This window comes from Branchiostoma belcheri, unplaced genomic scaffold (assembly GCF_001625305.1).
Source record: "Branchiostoma belcheri isolate BF01 breed outbred unplaced genomic scaffold, Haploidv18h27 scaffold75, whole genome shotgun sequence".
Lineage (NCBI taxonomy): Eukaryota > Metazoa > Chordata > Leptocardii > Amphioxiformes > Branchiostomatidae > Branchiostoma > Branchiostoma belcheri.
The window spans coordinates 1,355,388-1,373,519 of NW_017804409.1; the positions used below are offsets into that span (position 1 = coordinate 1,355,388).

The window sequence follows — 18,132 nt, forward strand, 5'->3', positions numbered from 1 at the left end:
TTGTGTGTTATGTGTTGTATTGTGTGTATTGTGTGTTCTGTGGTACAGAAGTATTGCTTTTGGTGGTGAGTTTGTGTGTCTGTATAATTTTTGGGTTGCGTGGTGGGTGGGATTTGATTTTGACATATGATTAATAGGGAGGTCAAACCTGAAGGTGACCCAGCATGTGCCGGGTGGCAGTAAGTGACCCGCTTCGCAACTGCAATATAATAGTTACACTTCATAGATATATACTGCCTCCACATATATGTGAGTGTGATTTGGTCTTGTGGCTCAATATTTAGACATCGGTACTGCTTTGCGGGTTGTTATGCCGTAATACGACTGGTGCACGACAAGAGATGGCTGGATGTCGGATATCTTGGCACAGCCTGGAAACATGAAATAATAAACATGTTCTAAAACTGCGTCAAAAAGTAGTAATGAGATTATATATGGTGGTTCAAATAAGAATGGAGTGAGTTCAAATCGACAAGACATTGATACGACTGTGTGAAGTACATACGGACCAGTCTTGCTTGGCCTTCTGGTACGGACTGACTATAGATCCACACATATCTGCAATAGCCATTCGTACATACCTGCCCTGGCCATAGCCACACTGAGTTCATCTTTCAGAATTTGTAGAACCTGTTGGACTCCTTCTGCACCCTATTAAGAAGAAAGGAATTTAAAACTGAAACAAGAAATCGAGAATTCAAGGGTTCTGGGAAATATGCAATCCATTGTCGACTTTCCCTTGCAAGTGTCCAGATTCTGAGATCTTTGTAATTCTACCTGTAATTCTACCCGTGCTGTTTACCTTCTCTGAGAGAGATAGAGACAGAGAAAGAGAGACAAGGACAGCGCTAAGGCCTTTAGCAGGTCCACCCAAGTCCGGACACCTCCGTCCACGCCTGATACACATACCGTTTATAGTAACTACTGACTACTGACTAACGGTGACCACTACTTACGTTGTGTGCCAGCCCCCAGAGTACGGGCCTGCCGATGAACACACACCTGGCTCCCAGCGCCAAGGCCTTCAGCACGTCCGTCCCAGTCCTGATCCCTCCGTCCAGGTAAACCTCCGCCTTACCGCCAACCGCACGGACGATGTCCGGTAGAACGTCAATCTGGGGGTACCGGAGGAAAATGATGAAAACATGTTTATATCAGAGCTAAATTTCATCCGTCCAATGCAAAGAAATTCACCGAAATTGTATTGTGGTACTGGTTTTGGTCTCTCTCTCTCTTTAATTGAGAAAACACCTCGTTGGTGGTGTAAAGGAATCAACGGGAAGCTTTACTTACTGTGGCGGGTAAACCATCCATTTGCCTCCCGCCGTGGTTAGACACATAGACGGCGTCTACCCCTAACTGGACAGCCGTCTTGGCGTCTTCAACTGTGGCAAACGTTGGTGTCAAATGGGAGAATACTCAACAGCAACAACGTAACAAACAAGGTTGGAAAACAATTCAACAAATTTCCATATATACCAATTGCAAGCCACGTACATGTGTATCTCTGTCTACTTTCACCTTGTAAGAAACCAACAATCTTATACCACTAAAAGGCATCCAAATTTCAGGGCAATAAAAGTGTATTTTCAAAGTCAATTAGTGTAGTAAATTAAATCAATCCTACCCATGACATACTGATATCTGTATGTGAGGCAAAAACACGATGTCATTGACGGAAAACGGTGTTGCTTGTCTTGTATCGAAGTCAGGTTCTAGCTATTTGTAGGGGTACCTAAAAATAAAGACACGCCTCCTGTAGCTTGGTTTGGGGCTATATTAAACGTATAAAGTATGAAATGATGACGAAAATGTGCTAAAAATGCTAATAAAGGTCAATACAGACATTAGACGGATTTTCTCATCCCTGAAAACTCATTGGATGTTTCGACTTACTCTCCAAGCAGAGGTTGGTGGGGAAAATCGTGACGTTCTTTATCATGCGCCCGGTTTTTGTCCGCCCTCCCCACCAGTTGGCGCATGATAAAGAACGTCACGATTTTCCCCACCAACCTCTGCTTGGAGAGTAGTTTCGACTGTCATCCAGGTGTTTCTAGGTATCTGCATGGAGTTTTCTTACCCGAGAGAATGCCCTTCAGGACGACAGGTAGTTCAGTGTTCTTCCTGACCCACTCCACGTCTTCCCACGTCCCGGGCACTTTAACCGTCGCTCTCAGGTGTTCTTCGACCTCGACTGTCCCCACCAAGCCGACGGGATCTCCCGCATAGTAGGCATTAGGATACCTAGCGATAAAATGTGCACAGATCTAGTTGTAAGTCCCAGCATTTTGTATAGGCCGTATGGTGCATTCGAAATGCATGGATGTCACATTTCAGGCCTGATTGAAATGAATTTGCTTTGTTTGTTCGTCTGTATGTATAAATAAATCTGCCGCACAAGTCTCCGAAGGAGGCTATGACAGGGGTTTTACAGGCAATAACTACCTTACGGGAACAGGCGGTAGATTTGGCTTCTCGTGCCGGGAAAAGGAGAAGCTCGGCTGATCGACGGTCAGAACCACCGCGGTGTAACCCGCCCGCTGCGCTCTATCTAACATGTGCCTCGTGAGGCGGCGGTCTTTGAAGAACAGCAGGTAAAACCAGCGGACTCCGCGAGGGGTCGCTTCAGCAACCTCTTCCAGGGAGAGGTTAGCCCAGGAGCTCAGCACCATCCCTGTGTTCATGGCAGCGGCGCCTGAGGAACGACGAAACTCCTATTGAATGCTTTTTTTTACCTCCATGAAAAATGGAGGTATTGTTTTTGGCGTGTCTGTCTGTCTGTATGTATGTATGTCTGTGTGTGTTTCCGCAGCTTTGTGGTCAGCATAGCTTCAGAACGCCTTTATGGATTATGATGATATTTGGTATGTTGGTAAGCCTTAGGAAGACAAAGGTCAAGGTCAAATATGGGCCTCCTGGTGGATGACCTTGGTACTGCAGCAGAACTTCCGGTTTTTGTATCTTTTGTCCTGAACATGCTATGGTCTTGATGTTTTGGTGACAGATTGCTTTTCATGTCAGGAATAAGTGGTGTGAGTTTGGTCCCCCTAGCAGCTTGTTCTGGAACTGCAGGGCACTTTCTGGCGAAATGTTTAAAAGCCAATAAGTCCAGATAGGAACAACATATTTTCATAATTTTTGGTGTGTAAGTAGCTGAGAGAGAGATGTACATGATTAAATGCAAATTATGCAAATGAGGACTTTATTTGCCTAATTAATGAGGAAATTCTATAATTACAGTGTTTTACATTATACTACTTTCATACATGTAATGTATGTAGCCTATGGCAGGCAGAACATCAACAGATACTAATTATGCAAATGATGACATAATTTGCATAATTTATGCAAAAATTCTATGATTTCTTAATTGTGAATAATGGGAATGTCATACTTGGGACATCTGTAAGTTAATCAAAAGTTAACATACATCACGATGCATATATCATGTTAATGCGGAGGTAATTTGCATAATTAAAGAGGAAATTTACATTTACATATCAAGCCCATATTTCATGGAGGTATGAAATCTCGGAATTCTTGTTTTTCAATGACAATTGCAATGAACTTTGTTGCATATTCACGTCCTACACGGGCCAAATGCACCAAGTTAGATAACTAAGGTACGGGGTTAGGAGGAACATGTGCTACATTACTGTGCTACGTCTATTACAGTACAAGACACAGTAATGGACAGCTCTAGACATGCATAGACCATCCATTTACTCCTAACCGGCTCATGCTGGGTCACCTTAAGGCTTGACCTCCCTATCAATCATATGTCAAAATCACATCCCACCCGCCACGCAACCAAATAAATTATTCAAACAGACACACGACCCACAGCTCGGCCACCTAAAACACTACTTCCGTACCCATATAAAGGTGATTGTCTATTTCTGTGCCTGTTTGTAATTGGTGTAGAAGCCCTGGAAGATTACTCACATCCAATAAACTAAATCTGAGAATAATAACCTTAAACGTAACAATGTAAAGACCATTCGAAAGAAAATGACGTCACAAACCCTTGGCGGTTGCCAACTCCGCGTCAGGATGAGCCAATCGCTGCATGGCTGTTGGCGCAATGGCTATCGGGAAATCTAACCTCGTACCCAGAACGGTTACTGTGGTGTCCCGGATGGACACGTCACGAAGGTTACAAGGGATGAGACGGTATCTGAAAAAAAGTTCTTTTATACATCTTTAGGCCAAACTGACTTTCTTTTATGGATGACATCCCCTGGAGACCCAGAATCTACTACGAGAGTTCGACTAAAAATTTCTACAAAAAAGCTACTAAACCCCAGGAATAAAAGCTGAAAATTTCGTTTATAAAATTACATCATCATGCCCAAAGGAAAAGCAATGGCATTTATATGTAGCAGGTGCATCTCAACTAGATATACATACGTACCAAAGACATTAATATACATGTATATGATGTGTATAACTTCCTTTTGATTTTCTTTGCACTGTGTTCTTGCCAGCGGTCTGATCAATTAAGTTTAAACCTTCTTAATCTTTATTTTTATTTGTTTCAACATGCAAATATACAATACATAGTGGTGACGCACTCAAGCTACATGCTTATATTCACGTCAAACCTTCTTAATCTGATTCATGTTGTCATCTTTGACTTTGAATGTAAACGGTTGAATGATATTAATTCTGCCTCAAACCATGGCCCAAAGTAAGATTTTAATCACAATTTGGTTAAAACAAATCAACGCAATATGATCTATATTAATTGACAATAAATCAGCCACGTGTGCTTAGCTCGTCCACATTACTCGTACAAAACAAGTATTTGCAAGAGTATTTGCTGACTGCCGTCAATTGTTAACCTGTACATGTGTTACACAATCTCCCGATGCCCGTGGCTGTGGTTACGTTAAGAATGCATTGTATTGTTTCTATCGGACTCCCACAGTGTCGGAAGTACTTTTATTCACAAATTCATAATCGTCTCCGCCTACCGTTTGAAAGCGTCCAAATTGTCCTGATATGTCTGTCCTGCGTCCCTCCTTCTGCTGAAGAAATGCCAGGCGAAGTCAGAAAGTTTTTTGCGTGCTTCTTTCTCAAAGTCCAAGACACGTGTTAGCTCAGAACGCAGCCCTTCCGCCATCTTATATTTTTTTGTTAAGGATACAGCAGACTGAGCAAGTCTAAACTCAACAGGGGTTTGTGGCAGGTTGTGCCGGTGGTGTTTCTTCTCTCTTGTACGGTGCCCTCTATTTGGATGACCCCGAAAGTCAACAATAGGTTACCCATTGCATATTGCTGGACAACGTCAACAAGAGTTCCGCGATCTCATACCTTCGCCAAGTGATGTTAACCCTTGCGGTTGACGAATTATACAATTTAATCATCGATTTTGTAAATAAGAGCCTCATTTGCATGGATTATATCAGTTGATCATATTCAATCTCCACCCAATGACAGCCTTACTTTAATAAAAAGGCTATTATAGCACTTCTTCATAAATTATGCAAATGAGGTCATGATTTATAAATTATGCTTATTGATGTTCAGCTTCACTTAACTTCCAAATGTGGCAAGTATGAAATTCCCAACAGTTACAACCATGAAATTATAAAAATTTGCCATTAATTATGCAAATTAGGCCCTCATTTACATAATCTATATCCTCAGATGTTTTATCTCGTTCTCAAGTAGATGTCACAAGTGTTTTATAGTTCTATTATCGAACAAAGCAGATTTATAGAATGTCCTCATTAATTATGCAAATTAGCTCCTGATTTGCATAATTGTCATATGATTATGACAAGCATCACTTCAACTACCTACATACCAAAAATCACGACAATCCGTCAACCGGTTCTTGAGTTATCATCCTTCAAAAATTTTTCATCAAATGCTGCTGCAGTTCCAGAACAAGCAGCTAGGGGACCCAAAGTCATGTCACTTCTTCCCTACCCCAAGAGCTATCTACCAACCAAAATTCGTGACCCTAGCATGTCCAGATCACGAGATATCAACACCGGAAGTTCTGCTGCAGTACCTAGGAAAGCCGCCAGGGGGCCCAAAATCTAATCATTTCTAGGTCTCATGAAGACCTACCCACCTACCAAGTTTCATTCCAATCCACTCACTCCTTCTTGAGTTATCTTGCTAAACCACACACACACACACACACACACAAGACAAACACACACACAGACAAACGCTACTGAAAACATAACCTTCTTGGCGAAGGTAATAATGGCTTGCCCTACGGTTAGGGCATGCCCTACGGTTAGGCCATGTAACCTATCTATCTACTAGTAGAAGGAGTTTGGCTAGTTTTTTCAGAAAATGTCACTGTTGTAAGAAACAGAGGCGAGCACGGAGCAGTAGAAACAGATACCCCCTGGTCCCGGCCCGGGGTTCGAACTTACGACCTCCCGAACACCGGGGTTCGAAGCTACGACCTCCCGAGCACCAGCTTTAAAATCCGACGCTCTAACCACTCGGCCGAAAAGGTCTAGACACATCGGTCGGGCCAATTGGTAGCACCTATAAACCCCCACTGTTACACTGTGTGACCCGGAAGTACAACATGACCGGCGACCTTAAACATCAACTCCCGGGGCAGGAGCTATCAGGAAGCCCGCCGCACGTAGTCGCGAAGCCGCCCGGTTCAAGGTATTAAACTCCGAGTCAGGGTCCTGTCAAGTCAAGACAACGATGGACAGGCCTCCCCGGGCTCCCCTCCCCACCCTCGTAGACATAGAGAAGTCTGCGCGCGAGAAGTTGTCGGAGTTTGCCTGGGGGTACTACAGTCATCCTGAGGACGGACAAACGTACCGGGATAATATTGAGGCCTTCAAGCGGTAAGCCGAGGGTTCGCTGTGCAGGAGTTCGCTGTGCAGTAGTTCGCTGTGCAGGAGTTCGCTGTGCAGGAGTTCGCTGTGCAGGGGTTCGCTGTGCAGGAGTTCCCTGTGCAGGAGTTACCTGTGCAGGAGTTCGCTGTGCAGGAGTTCGCTGTGCAGGAGTTCGCTGTGCAGGAGTTCGCTGTGCAGGAGTTCGCTGTGCAGGAGTTCGCTGTGCAGGAGTTACCTGTGCAGGAGTTACCTGTGCAGGAGTTACCTGTGCAGGAGTTCGCTGTGCAGGGGTTCGCTGTGCAGGAGTTCGCTGTGCAGGAGTTCGCTGTGCAGGAGTTCCCTGTGCAGGAGTTCCCTGTGCAGGAGTTCGCTGTGCAGGAGTTCGCTGTGCAGGAGTTCGCTGTGCAGGAGTTACCTGTGCAGGAGTTACCTGTGCAGGAGTTACCTGTGCAGGAGTTCGCTGTGCAGGAGTTCGCTGTGCAGGAGTTCGCTGTGCAGGAGTTCGCTGTGCAGGAGTTCGCTGTGCAGGAGTTCGCTGTGCAGGAGTTCGCTGTGCAGGAGTTCGCTGTGCAGGAGTTCGCTGTCTCGGTTGGGTTAAGGCGGCCTAGGCTGATATTTATGTTCGACTTCGGGCGTGTGTCTGCACGATTGCCACAAACATGTTTCGAACCCGAATCATGTTCCACCATGTTCGATATGACGTCATTCGAATAGAACGCGTGTTCGAATTCGGGGTTACCGGCGGTCATTTGTATGTTTCCCCTGTAAACCCGCGTTGTTACGCATTTTATTCACGGAGTATGACGTAAACGGCTTTACGCGCAGCTGAAAACAACATAATTCATCCTTAGAGTAATCCATGTTTACGTATTATCACTTTTTTATCAAAATTGTCCGAGGCTATTTTGCATATAAGTCGAAAATTTTTTAACTGTGGCGATTTTTTAACGAAAAATGACAGAAAAATAGCTGTTTCTGTCGTTTTTGGCCCCCCCAAAAAAAACAATTTAACTGTCATTTAAAACAAAATAGCCTCGGACAAAAATAATAAATAGGGGGTTGGCTTTCTACTTGTAAAATATCATGATGAAAGGTGTTGTTACCGCTTGCGCGTAAAGCCATGAAGTAAACAGCTTTTTTTAACCAAAATGTTGATTTTTAACCCAAAAATTCAGAAGTAGTAAAAACAAAATAACCTTTATTCAATGTGTTTCAAGTACTACTAGAACTGTGTGAAGTTAAGTTGTGGTGCGACTAAGCTATCAAAAGTTACAGCCATATGTATGAAATACTAATCATAGTTGGCCATAGGCTGCCTTAACCCAACCGAGGTGCAGGAGTTCGCTGTGCAGTTCACTGGTTCATGATTAGAATCAGGTGGGAGGGTCCAGAGTCACAGTCAGGGTCACGTAAAAGGCTGAGGACGTAGGATTCCGGGGAGGGACCAGTTAATATGCAGAAAGGGCACTTTGTACGATTTATTAGTGGACATATTTTTCAAATAATCGTTTTTGTCCTGTGCAAATTTTGCTAAAAAGGCCCTGTAAGTAAGAAGGACAGCAGAATATACACAAAATGTGTGACATTTGGTATGATTTGCCCTAGGCTTGTTATTGACCCCTGAGTACTTTTACCGTACTTCTTCACCGGATGGACTGACCCACTTGGACAGGGGGTGAAATCCAGGTGTTAATATTTTGGGTGTGTCTCTTTAAAATGCACCAGTTGACTTTCCACTTCTTGTATCCAAAGAAACATGACAGCAGCGGATTTGGCAGGTTGACATAAAGTCAGTTTGTCAGAGACTTGAGGTTTGGAATAAGGGAAATGTGTTTTAAGTTAAAGTGCTTGTTTTCGTGGTTTCACCAAGTGTCTGGTGAGGCATCCAGAGGAGCACCGCGTGACGAGGATGAACTGAACTCAGCATAGATTCTTTTCCAAGTTTATTTAGTGGTCCCACTTTAGTGAGCACATTTTCGACATTATTCAGGTATGAACTGTGTTGTGTGGCATGCTTACATAGCTTCATCATTTCAAGCATTTGAAACTAGAAAGGCCGACATTTGCTCGGGAGCAAATGCAGCAGATGGCTTCACCACATCCCCGTACCAAAAATAGACCTATCCCCTTCCCGCAGAAATGGATTGTTCCTAAATGAACCCAAAATGTAAAGTGTTCCAATAGTCTACATCCCCATGCAGCAATGGAATCTTCCAACGCCTTCTGCTGTTGGAACATGTCTCCCAGTAGAACCCAAGTGTTATATTTAGAACTGCCAGTTGGGGATTTGCACTGGGTAACAAGTGCTGAGAAAAAAAAGACTTTTGTATACTTGCAGGCTCTGTGTGTCAGAGATTCTGTTCGTCTGAGACCCAAATTTTTGTTTATTTATTTATTTGTTGGTGTCGTTCCACCCCGCTCAGATACCGCCTCATCCCACGGAACCTCCGTGACGTGTCCATCCGGGACACCTCTGTAACGGTACTAGGGACCCGGATGGATATCCCAGTAGCCATTGCACCAACTGCCGTGCACCGATTGGCTCATCCTGACGCGGAATTGGCAACCGCCAAAGGTAGGTTATAAGCATAAACTTATTTGTGACGTTATTTGATCTTGAGAAAACTCTAGTAGTTTACATGTCAATATGTTCAAAACTCAAAACTCGTACCATCATCTTATCATTCAGTACGAAATCACTAGCTCGTCTTCTGCAGTGTTTATTTTCATTAGCATGGTTACTAAAACCTATTTTAGCCCCCGACTCCTACATCCTATTTGCGGAGAGGATGGTAGACTCGGCAGCTAAAATAGGTTTTGTAACAAGGCTTCGTTTTTATACGTTCTGAATTCTTTTGATTCCATGGTGAAAATTAGTTGACGTTATAAACTGTTGTTTCCACCACTTTCCACCAGTTATCCTTTTCGTATCCGAATACACAATTTTGTGCAGGAAAAGTGACAACGTTAAGTGATGCATTGATTATAATTATTAGCTCAAGACACAAGATGTATTTATTGCACTATCATAATGAATCGCAGACAACTTACAAATTGTTAATTGTTAAGTTACAAACCGTTAAAACATTACAAGGAGGTTTTAAAAAAACTTACTAGTACTAGAATTCCATAAGCTGCCATATAAAAATGGTGTTCATTCCAAATATCAAAAGAATTATGGTATAACGGTTTGAAATAAAAATTATGTTTATAGATCAATAGTTGTTTCAAGCCATCACAATAATTTTCAGTGGATTTTGGCCCCCATAAGGGAGGATATACAACGTATAGAGAGACGTCACTCACTCGCGGGCTAACTCTCCTGACGAACTCTTCACCCTATTTTTCTACGAAGGCTGCTATCCACAACTCCTTTGGAAGACCTGGTGGACACTGATATTTTCTCGATTATGACGGACTAAAAACGTTGGTTTCTCTTCAGGCGCGGCCGCCATGAACACAGGGATGGTGCTGGGTTCCTGGGCTAACCACTCCCTAGAGGAGGTGGCTGAAGCGACCCCTCCCGGGATCCGCTGGTTTTACATGCTGTTCTACAAAGACCGTGGTCGCATGAAGCGCCTGCTGTCTCGGGCAGAACGCGCGGGATACACCGCCATATTCCTCACAGTGGACCAGCCTTTGCTCCCGTTTCAAATTGATCTAAGGCCTGTGACTTTTCCTGTCCCTATTAGGTAATATACGTTTCATTTATTGAAAAAAAGAATTACAACAGAATGTGTTTTCAAAGATGTCTTAAGCTATAGCTCATACATCAATGCCATACTAGTAAGGCTCACACTGTTGCATGAGATTTTGCTTTTACTTTTTAGTCGACAATTAAAGGGATTGTGGTACATTCGTCGCAAGACCGTCGTGTACGGTCGCAGACTGAAGGGACTATTGGGATGACTTAAACGACAAGTTGGCACATGCTGGCCTTTTGCGGCGTTTATGAGACGGCACTGTACCGAATACTTGAGTTCCGAGGAGTGTCGGCAGCCTGGGTGCCGCCCTCCGTATAGTTACCGCCAGCTCCCTATTGTCGCTAAGTACCACTACGGGTCTACGGGGTCGGCACCTAGGCCTGAGCCTTGGTGGAGGTGATTTTTTTAGAGCAGGCGAAAATCAATGCACGCGCGGATGTCATCCATAAAATTAAATCCGCGCGGCCCAAGTTGCATAGGATAGCAACAGTTCTCCATAACAGAGCTACACTATATAACTTTTCTTGTCTTTTTTGTTTTACTAGGCTTCCTAACGTTTTAGACGAAGAACCGCCCCATGCTCCAGGTAGTGCGGAGCACCAGGAGAGTATGAGAGCTGCATTGAAGCAACCGGCGACGTGGGACGACGTGCAGTGGATCAGAGACAACACCTGCCTGCCTGTTGTCCTGAAGGGCATTCTGTCAGGTAGTAGGAGACAGCACTTTGTGCGCAATTAAAGATATAACGGCGTAGTCACTTGATAACGCAATTTAGACTGCTTTACAGACTTTAAAAAAGCCTGCAGCTACCACTGAAAAAATTCAAATCCCAACACAAATGTGATAAATCACAATAAAGAAAGATATCGACTGTAATTAGAGGCCTTCACGGTTGGTTACTCTTAAATGTCTTTTTTTTCCCTCTAAGGCCATGTTGGTTTGATTATATGAATGACATCTTCTGGGAACCCCGAAACTTATACTAGCGTGGGTATAAAAAACTTGCCGTCCTTTATGTTATAAAATCTCCGTGGTCATGGAGGTTGATAAATGACTTAACACATGTATGGTGAAGACATGGCTGGAGGTATTGTTTTTGGTATGTCTATGTGCTTTCACACGTTTGTTATTGTACGAAGTTTTGCTGTCCCATATGTGATGGGTGCTTTGTAACTGTCATGCAGTCGAGGACGCCAAGATGGCCGTGGCGTGCGGAGCGAACGGGATCTGTGTGTCTAACCATGGCGGGAGGGAACTGGACGGCGTGCCGGCAACTGTACGTGAGGAAAAACCTTATGTAACATTAGGCTGTTACAAAGTCAGTTCTCTGTTCATTTCTTTACAAAGTGAGTTGAAACAAGCCTAGTCTAATACAAGTACGTGCCATTTAGGAAGTGTAGGTGCCAAAATATGACGCCCTACGAGTGTTTAGAAGTTGGAAACACAGCTGTCAGCCATGTTTGTTTACATTGTGGTGTTTTGTGGTGGTGCTACAAATTGAATGTGCATTGTGTGTGCTGTTTTTTTTGTGCTAAGCACAAGTGTTAGAAATGTGGGATAAATATGTTCTTACCTACAGCTTTCGACCAGTCACTCTGGTCTTCTTCGATAGACTGACCCAGTGAGACGTCGTTTACAGATACCTTTGGCCCAGTGTTGACGTCACACTTCCGAGAAGCCACGTGTCAAGTCTCACTGCGTCTATCTATTGAAGAAGACCACAGTGATTGGTCGAGAGCTTTTAATAGGTGAGAACAATTCTTTGTGTTGGAAGAAAAGTTCTAACTTGAAACATTTCTACAGATTGACGTCCTACCGGACATCGTCCGTGCGGTTGGCGGTAAGGCGGAGGTTTACCTGGACGGAGGTGTCCGGACTGGGACGGACGTGCTGAAGGCCTTGGCGCTGGGAGCCAGGTGTGTGTTCATCGGCAGGCCCGCACTCTGGGGGCTGGCACACAACGTAAGTAGTGGTCAGCGTTAGTCAGTAGTTCCTATAAACGGCATATGTATCAGGTGTGGACGGAGGTGTCCGGACTGGGACGGACGTGCTGAAGGCCTTGGCGCTGGGAGCCAGGTGTGTGTTCATCGGCAGACCCGCACTCTGGGGACTGGCACACAACGTAAGAAGTGGTCACCGTCTATAATTACTATAAACGGTATTTGTATCGGGTGTGTGTATCAGGCCTAATACAGTTTTAACGGTCCTATCTGTCTTATTTATTTTAGTATTGCTTTGGGTGGCTGACATCCTCTCTCTCTCCGTAGTTACCGCCAACTTTCTCTCTCCGTAGTAGTAATGGAGAGAGCCGACGGTGACTATGAAAGATGGCACCCAGGATAGCTGAGTTTGTGTATCTGTTGTTCTACACAGACCATACTACTAGTAACAGCACGTGGGTAGGGGAAGTCTCAAAATCGGGGGCCGATACGTTGATGTTGACATGTGGAAATTCAGAAAGCCAATGGTTACATACTTCCATCTTCTATTTCTTGCTTCGGTGTTAATTGATATAATAGAATCCTTTTTTTCTCTCATTAGGGTGCAGAAGGAGTCCAACAGGTTCTACAGATTCTGAGAGATGAACTCAGTGTGGCCATGGCCAGGGCAGGTATGTATGGATAGTCAGTCCTTATTACATGGCTAGGGCAGGTGTGTATATGCTTGTCTACAGAGACCAGGCTGTCAGTACGTATACAAGTATAATTAACAAGTATAACAGCCGGACTCACAAAACCTGATGTAATGTCATTGGTCATCGTCGACAACGACGGACCAACAACAACATCTGGTGAACTTGTACGATTCGAATAGTCGTATCACATGTCTTTTCGACTTGAACGCATTCATTTTCAGTATATCTTAACTTGAATTGATCTCATAACCACTTTTTGACACTGTCTTAAAACATACGTCGATGAAGATTAGATATCCAGGTAATAAGATACGCCAAAAAGCACTTGGTTTGGTTTGGTTTATTTAGATCCACAATTAGCTTAACAATTCATATTGCAGCTATTCTTCCTGTGGTCAATTAACATATACACCTGACACACATAAAATAACTTACTCATTGACAAGCAACTGGATATGACCGTTTCCAAAATAATTTCCAGTTGCTTGAGTAACTGATTTTTGGCGTGTTTTAGAACATGTTTATTATTTTATGTTTCCAGGCTGTGCCAAGATATCCGACATCCAGCCATCTCTTGTTGTGCACCAGTCGTATTACGGCATACCAACCCGCAGGGCAGTACCGATGTCTAAATACTGAGCCACAAGACCAAATCACACACGAACGATAACGATTGTATTGCAAAGCGGATCAGAATCGCTGGAGGACTCTTCATACCCTCACCCGCAGGACCAAGACTAAAGCCCCTGTCACACATTGACGAATTTTGCCTCCCGAACTCTTGCCGAACGTTCCCCAACCATGGTTAGGAGAAGATCGGTTCAAAGTCGGCCTGTGTTCAGCGACTTCGGCTACTATTCCGGTGCACCAGCCGAATGTTTCAAATGTTAAAAAATCAATTAGGAGTTGGTCGAGGGGTTGGGCCATGGTTGGTTGGTATTCGTCTGGCCAGCAGAACATCAGTCAACCTTTGGTAGTCAGAGCATTTTGGTAGTCAGAGCATTACGTGTTCGGAGCATTTTGGGGGTCAAATTTCACTCAAATTTCATTCGAATCGTATAGAAAAGTAGGCGTGCCCCAAATCTGGCCAGACTGCTCCCGAACGTCAGCAGAACCTGGTCTCCTGGTGTTCGGGAGCACATTCGGGGTAGGGTCGTGAATATTTGACAGGGGTTTAACCTCCTTGGCATGACATCAGGACAGTTACCACCAGCCGTTTTGCGCAGGTGTACACGTTACGTACATGACACGTTGCAATTATCTTCTCGTTGGAAGACCACTGACCTAGAAAAATCAATCTCCTGTGGTTCAGTCCAGAATGTAGACTTGTTAACGTCTTTTCTTGTCGAATCATGCTGAGGGAACACGCAGAGTGCCTTACGGTAAACATCTTGTAGCCCTGCCTTGTTTGGCATTACGTGTGCGCTAATGTATCCCCCCTGCCGCCTTTTTACATGTGCACAGTCTATCTTTAGTTATCTCTTACTTCTGCTGATGTCTTGAATTTCATTAACCCGAATAGAGTCTGTATCCAGGCGAAATGAAAACTAGCCTTCCTCTATATAACTATGAAGTTTAAGGGTTTTATTGCAAAATGGATCAGGATCGCTAGAGATCTCTTCCCACCTTCACCCTCAAGCTTATCCTCCTTGGACATCAGGTCAGTTATCTTCAGTCGTTTTGCGCAGGTGTACACGTTAGGTACATGGCACGTTGCAATTATGTTCTCGTTGGAAGACCACTGACCTAGAAAAATCAATCTCCTGTGGTTCAGTCCAGAATGGAGACTTCTTAACGTCTTTTCTTGTCGAATCATGCTGAGGGAACACACACAGTGCCTTACGGTAAACATCTTGTAGCCCTGCCTTGTTTGGCATTACGTGTGCGCTAATGTAGCCCCCTGCCGTTTTTTACACGTGCACAGTCTATCTTTAGTTATCTCTTACTTCTGCTGATGTCTTGAATTTCCTTAACCCCGAATAAAGCCTATATCCAGGCGAAATGAAAACTAGCCTTCCTCTTCAACTATGAAGTCTAAGGATTGTATTGCAAAGTGGATCAGGATCGCTAGAGATCTCTTCCTACCCTCACTCGGAGTATCAAGCTTATCCTCCTTGGACATCAGGACAGTTACCTCCAGCCGTTTTGCGCAGGTGTACACGTTAAGTACATGACACGTTGCAATTGGCGTCACCCCGGAAGACCTCTGACTTGGCATAATCAACCTGTCGTGACTCAGTCCAGAATGAAGACTTGTTAACGTCTTTTCTTGTCGAATCATGCTGAGGGAACACGGAGAGTGCCTTACGGTAAACATCCTGTAGCCCTGCCTTGTTTGGCATTACGTGTGCGCTAATGTAGCCCCCCTGCGGCCTTTTTACACGTGCACAGTCTATCTCTTACTTCCGCTGATGTCTTGAATTTCCTTAACCCCGAATAGAGTATATATTCAGGCGAAATGAAAACTAGCCTTCCTCTATAACTATGAAGTTTAAGGGTTTTGTTGCAAAGTGGATCAGGATCGCTAGAGATCTCTTCGTACCCTCACTCGGAGTATCAAGGTTATCCTCCTTGGACATCAGGGCAGTTACCTCCAGCCGTTTTGCGCAGGTATACACGTTAGGTACGCGGCACGTTGCAATTGACGTCACGTCGGAAGACCACTGACCTGGAACAATCAACCTGTCGTGGCCCAGTCCAGAATGGAGACTTGTTAACGTCTTTTCTTGTCGAATCATGCTGAGGGAACACGCAGAGCCGTACGGTAAACATCTTGTCGCCCTGCCTTGTTTGGCATTACGTGTGCGCTAATGTATCCCCCCTGCCGTCTTTTTACACGTGCACAGTCTATCTTTAATTATATCTCTTACTAATGCTGATGTTTTGAATTTCATTAACCCGAATAGAGTATATATCCAGGCGAAATGAAAACTACCCTTCCTCTATAATTATGAAATTTAAGGATTGTATTGCAAAGTGGATCAGGATCGCTAGAGATCTCTTCCTACCCTCACTCGGAGTATCAAGCGTATCCTCCTTGGACATCAGGACAGTTATCTTCAGTCGTTTTGGATAGGTTTACACGTGTATGTATATGGTACGTTGCAATTGACGTCACCCCAGAAAAACCACTGACCTGGAACCATCAACCTCTCGTGGCCCAGTCCAGAATGAAGACTTGTTTACGTCCTTTCTTGTCGAATCATGCTGAGGGAACACGCACAGTGCATCTTGTAGCCCTGCCTTGTATGGCATTAAGTGTGTAGCCCCCTGCTGTATTTTTACACGTGCACAGTCTATCTTTAGTTATCTCTTACTTTTGCTGATGCCTTGAACCTCCTCAACCCGAATAAAGTCTGTATCCAGGCGAAATGAAAACTACCCTTCCTCTACAACTATGAAGTTTAAGGATTGTATTGCAAAGTGGATCAGGATCGCTAGAGATCTCTTCCTACCCTCACTCGCAGTATCAAGCTTATCCTCCTTGGACATCAGGACAGCTACCTTCAGCCGTTTTGCGCAGGAGTACACGTGAGGTACATGGCACGTTGTAATTGTCGTCACCTTGGGAGGTCACTGACTTGGAACAATAAACCTCTCGTAGCGTGGTTCAGTCTTTAGTTACTACTCTTAATTCTGCTGATGTCTTGAACCTCCTTGACCCGGATAGAGTATATATACAGGCAAAATAAAAACTACCCTTCCTCTACAACTATGAAGTATTGCAAAATGGATCAGAGTCGCTAGACATCTCTTCCTACCCTCACTCGGAGTATCAAGTTTATCCTCCTTGGACATCAGGACAGTTACCTTCAGTCGTTTTGGGCAGGTGTACACGTTAGGTACATGGCACATTGCAATTGACGTCAAGTCGGATACTACTGCCCTGGAAAATCAACCTCCTGTGGTTCAGTCCAGAATGGAGACTTGTTAACGTCTTTTTTTGTCGAGTCATGCTGAGGGAACACGCAGAGAGCCGTACGGTAAACATCCTGTAGCCCTGCCTTGTTTGGCATTACGTGTGCGCTAATGTAGCCCCCTGCCGCCTTTTTACACGTGCACAGTCTATCTTTAGTTATCTCTTACTTCTGCTGATGTCTTGAATTTCATTAACCCGAATAGAGTCTGTATCCAGGCGAAATGAAAACTAGCCTTCCTCTATATAACTATGAAGTTTAAGGGTTTTATTGCAAAATGGATCAGGATCGCTAGAGATCTCTTCGTACCCTCACTCGGAGTATCAAGCTTATCCTCCTTGGACATCAGGGCAGTTACCTCCAGCCGTTTTGCGCAGGTATACACGTTAGGTACGCGGCACGTTGCAATTGACGTCACGTCGGAAGACCACTGACCTGGAACAATCAACCTGTCGTGGCCCAGTCCAGAATGGAGACTTGTTAACGTCTTTTCTTGTCGAATCATGCTGAGGGAACACGCAGAGTGCCTTACGGTAAACATCCTGTAACCCTGCCTTGTTTGGCATTACGTGTGCGCTAATGTAGCCCCCCTGCCGCCATTTTACACGTGCATCTTTAGTTATCTCTTACTTATGCTGATGCCTTGAACCTCCTTAACCCGAATAAAGTCTGTATCCAGGCGAAATGAAAACTAGCCTTCCTCTACAACTATGAAGTTTAAGGATTGTATTGCAAAGTGGATCAGGATCGCTGGAGATCTCTTCGTACCCTCACTCGGAGCATCAAGTTTATCCTCCTTGGACATCAGGACAGTTACCTTCAGTCGTTTTGGGCAGGTGTACACGTTAGGTACATGGCACATTGCAATTGACGTCAAGTCGGATACTACTGCCCTGGAAAATCAACCTCTCGTGGCCCAGTCCAGAATGAAGACTTATTTACGTCTTTTCTTGTCGAATCATGCTGAGGGAACACGCAGAGTGCCTTACGGTAAACATCCTGTAGCCCTGCCTTGTTTGGCATTACGTGTGCGCTAATGTAGCCCCCCTGCC

General features: G+C 44.4%; 2 protein-coding genes across 3 annotated transcripts; one reads left to right on the forward strand and one right to left on the reverse strand.

Annotated features, from left to right (window-relative positions):
* Window positions 1–273: 273 nt before the first annotated feature.
* On the reverse strand, window positions 274–5,284 carry LOC109485378 (hydroxyacid oxidase 1-like). Its single transcript, XM_019788935.1, has 8 exons — window positions 4,977–5,284; window positions 4,026–4,177; window positions 2,446–2,695; window positions 2,081–2,244; window positions 1,294–1,385; window positions 957–1,115; window positions 582–651; window positions 274–371 (listed from the first exon to the last, which is right to left on the reverse strand). The coding sequence occupies exons 1-8, from the start codon at window positions 5,123–5,125 to the stop codon at window positions 274–276; spliced, it is 1,134 nt and encodes a 377-aa protein (XP_019644494.1). The 5' UTR covers window positions 5,126–5,284.
* A 1,248-nt stretch (window positions 5,285–6,532) lies between these two features.
* Window positions 6,533–14,021, forward strand: LOC109485418 (hydroxyacid oxidase 1-like). 2 transcript variants are annotated; one of them, XM_019789021.1, is made up of 9 exons: window positions 6,533–6,833; window positions 9,248–9,399; window positions 10,267–10,516; window positions 11,074–11,234; window positions 11,713–11,804; window positions 12,332–12,395; window positions 12,556–12,650; window positions 13,070–13,139; window positions 13,705–14,021. In XM_019789021.1, exons 1-9 carry the CDS (start codon window positions 6,688–6,690, stop codon window positions 13,800–13,802), a joined length of 1,128 nt encoding a protein of 375 aa, XP_019644580.1. In that variant the 5' UTR covers window positions 6,533–6,687; the 3' UTR covers window positions 13,803–14,021. The 2 variants fall into 2 exon arrangements, with proteins under 2 accessions (XP_019644580.1, XP_019644579.1); XM_019789020.1 differs by lacking the exon at window positions 12,556–12,650 and having other exon boundaries at window positions 12,332–12,490.
* The last annotated feature ends 4,111 nt before the right edge of the window (window positions 14,022–18,132 follow it).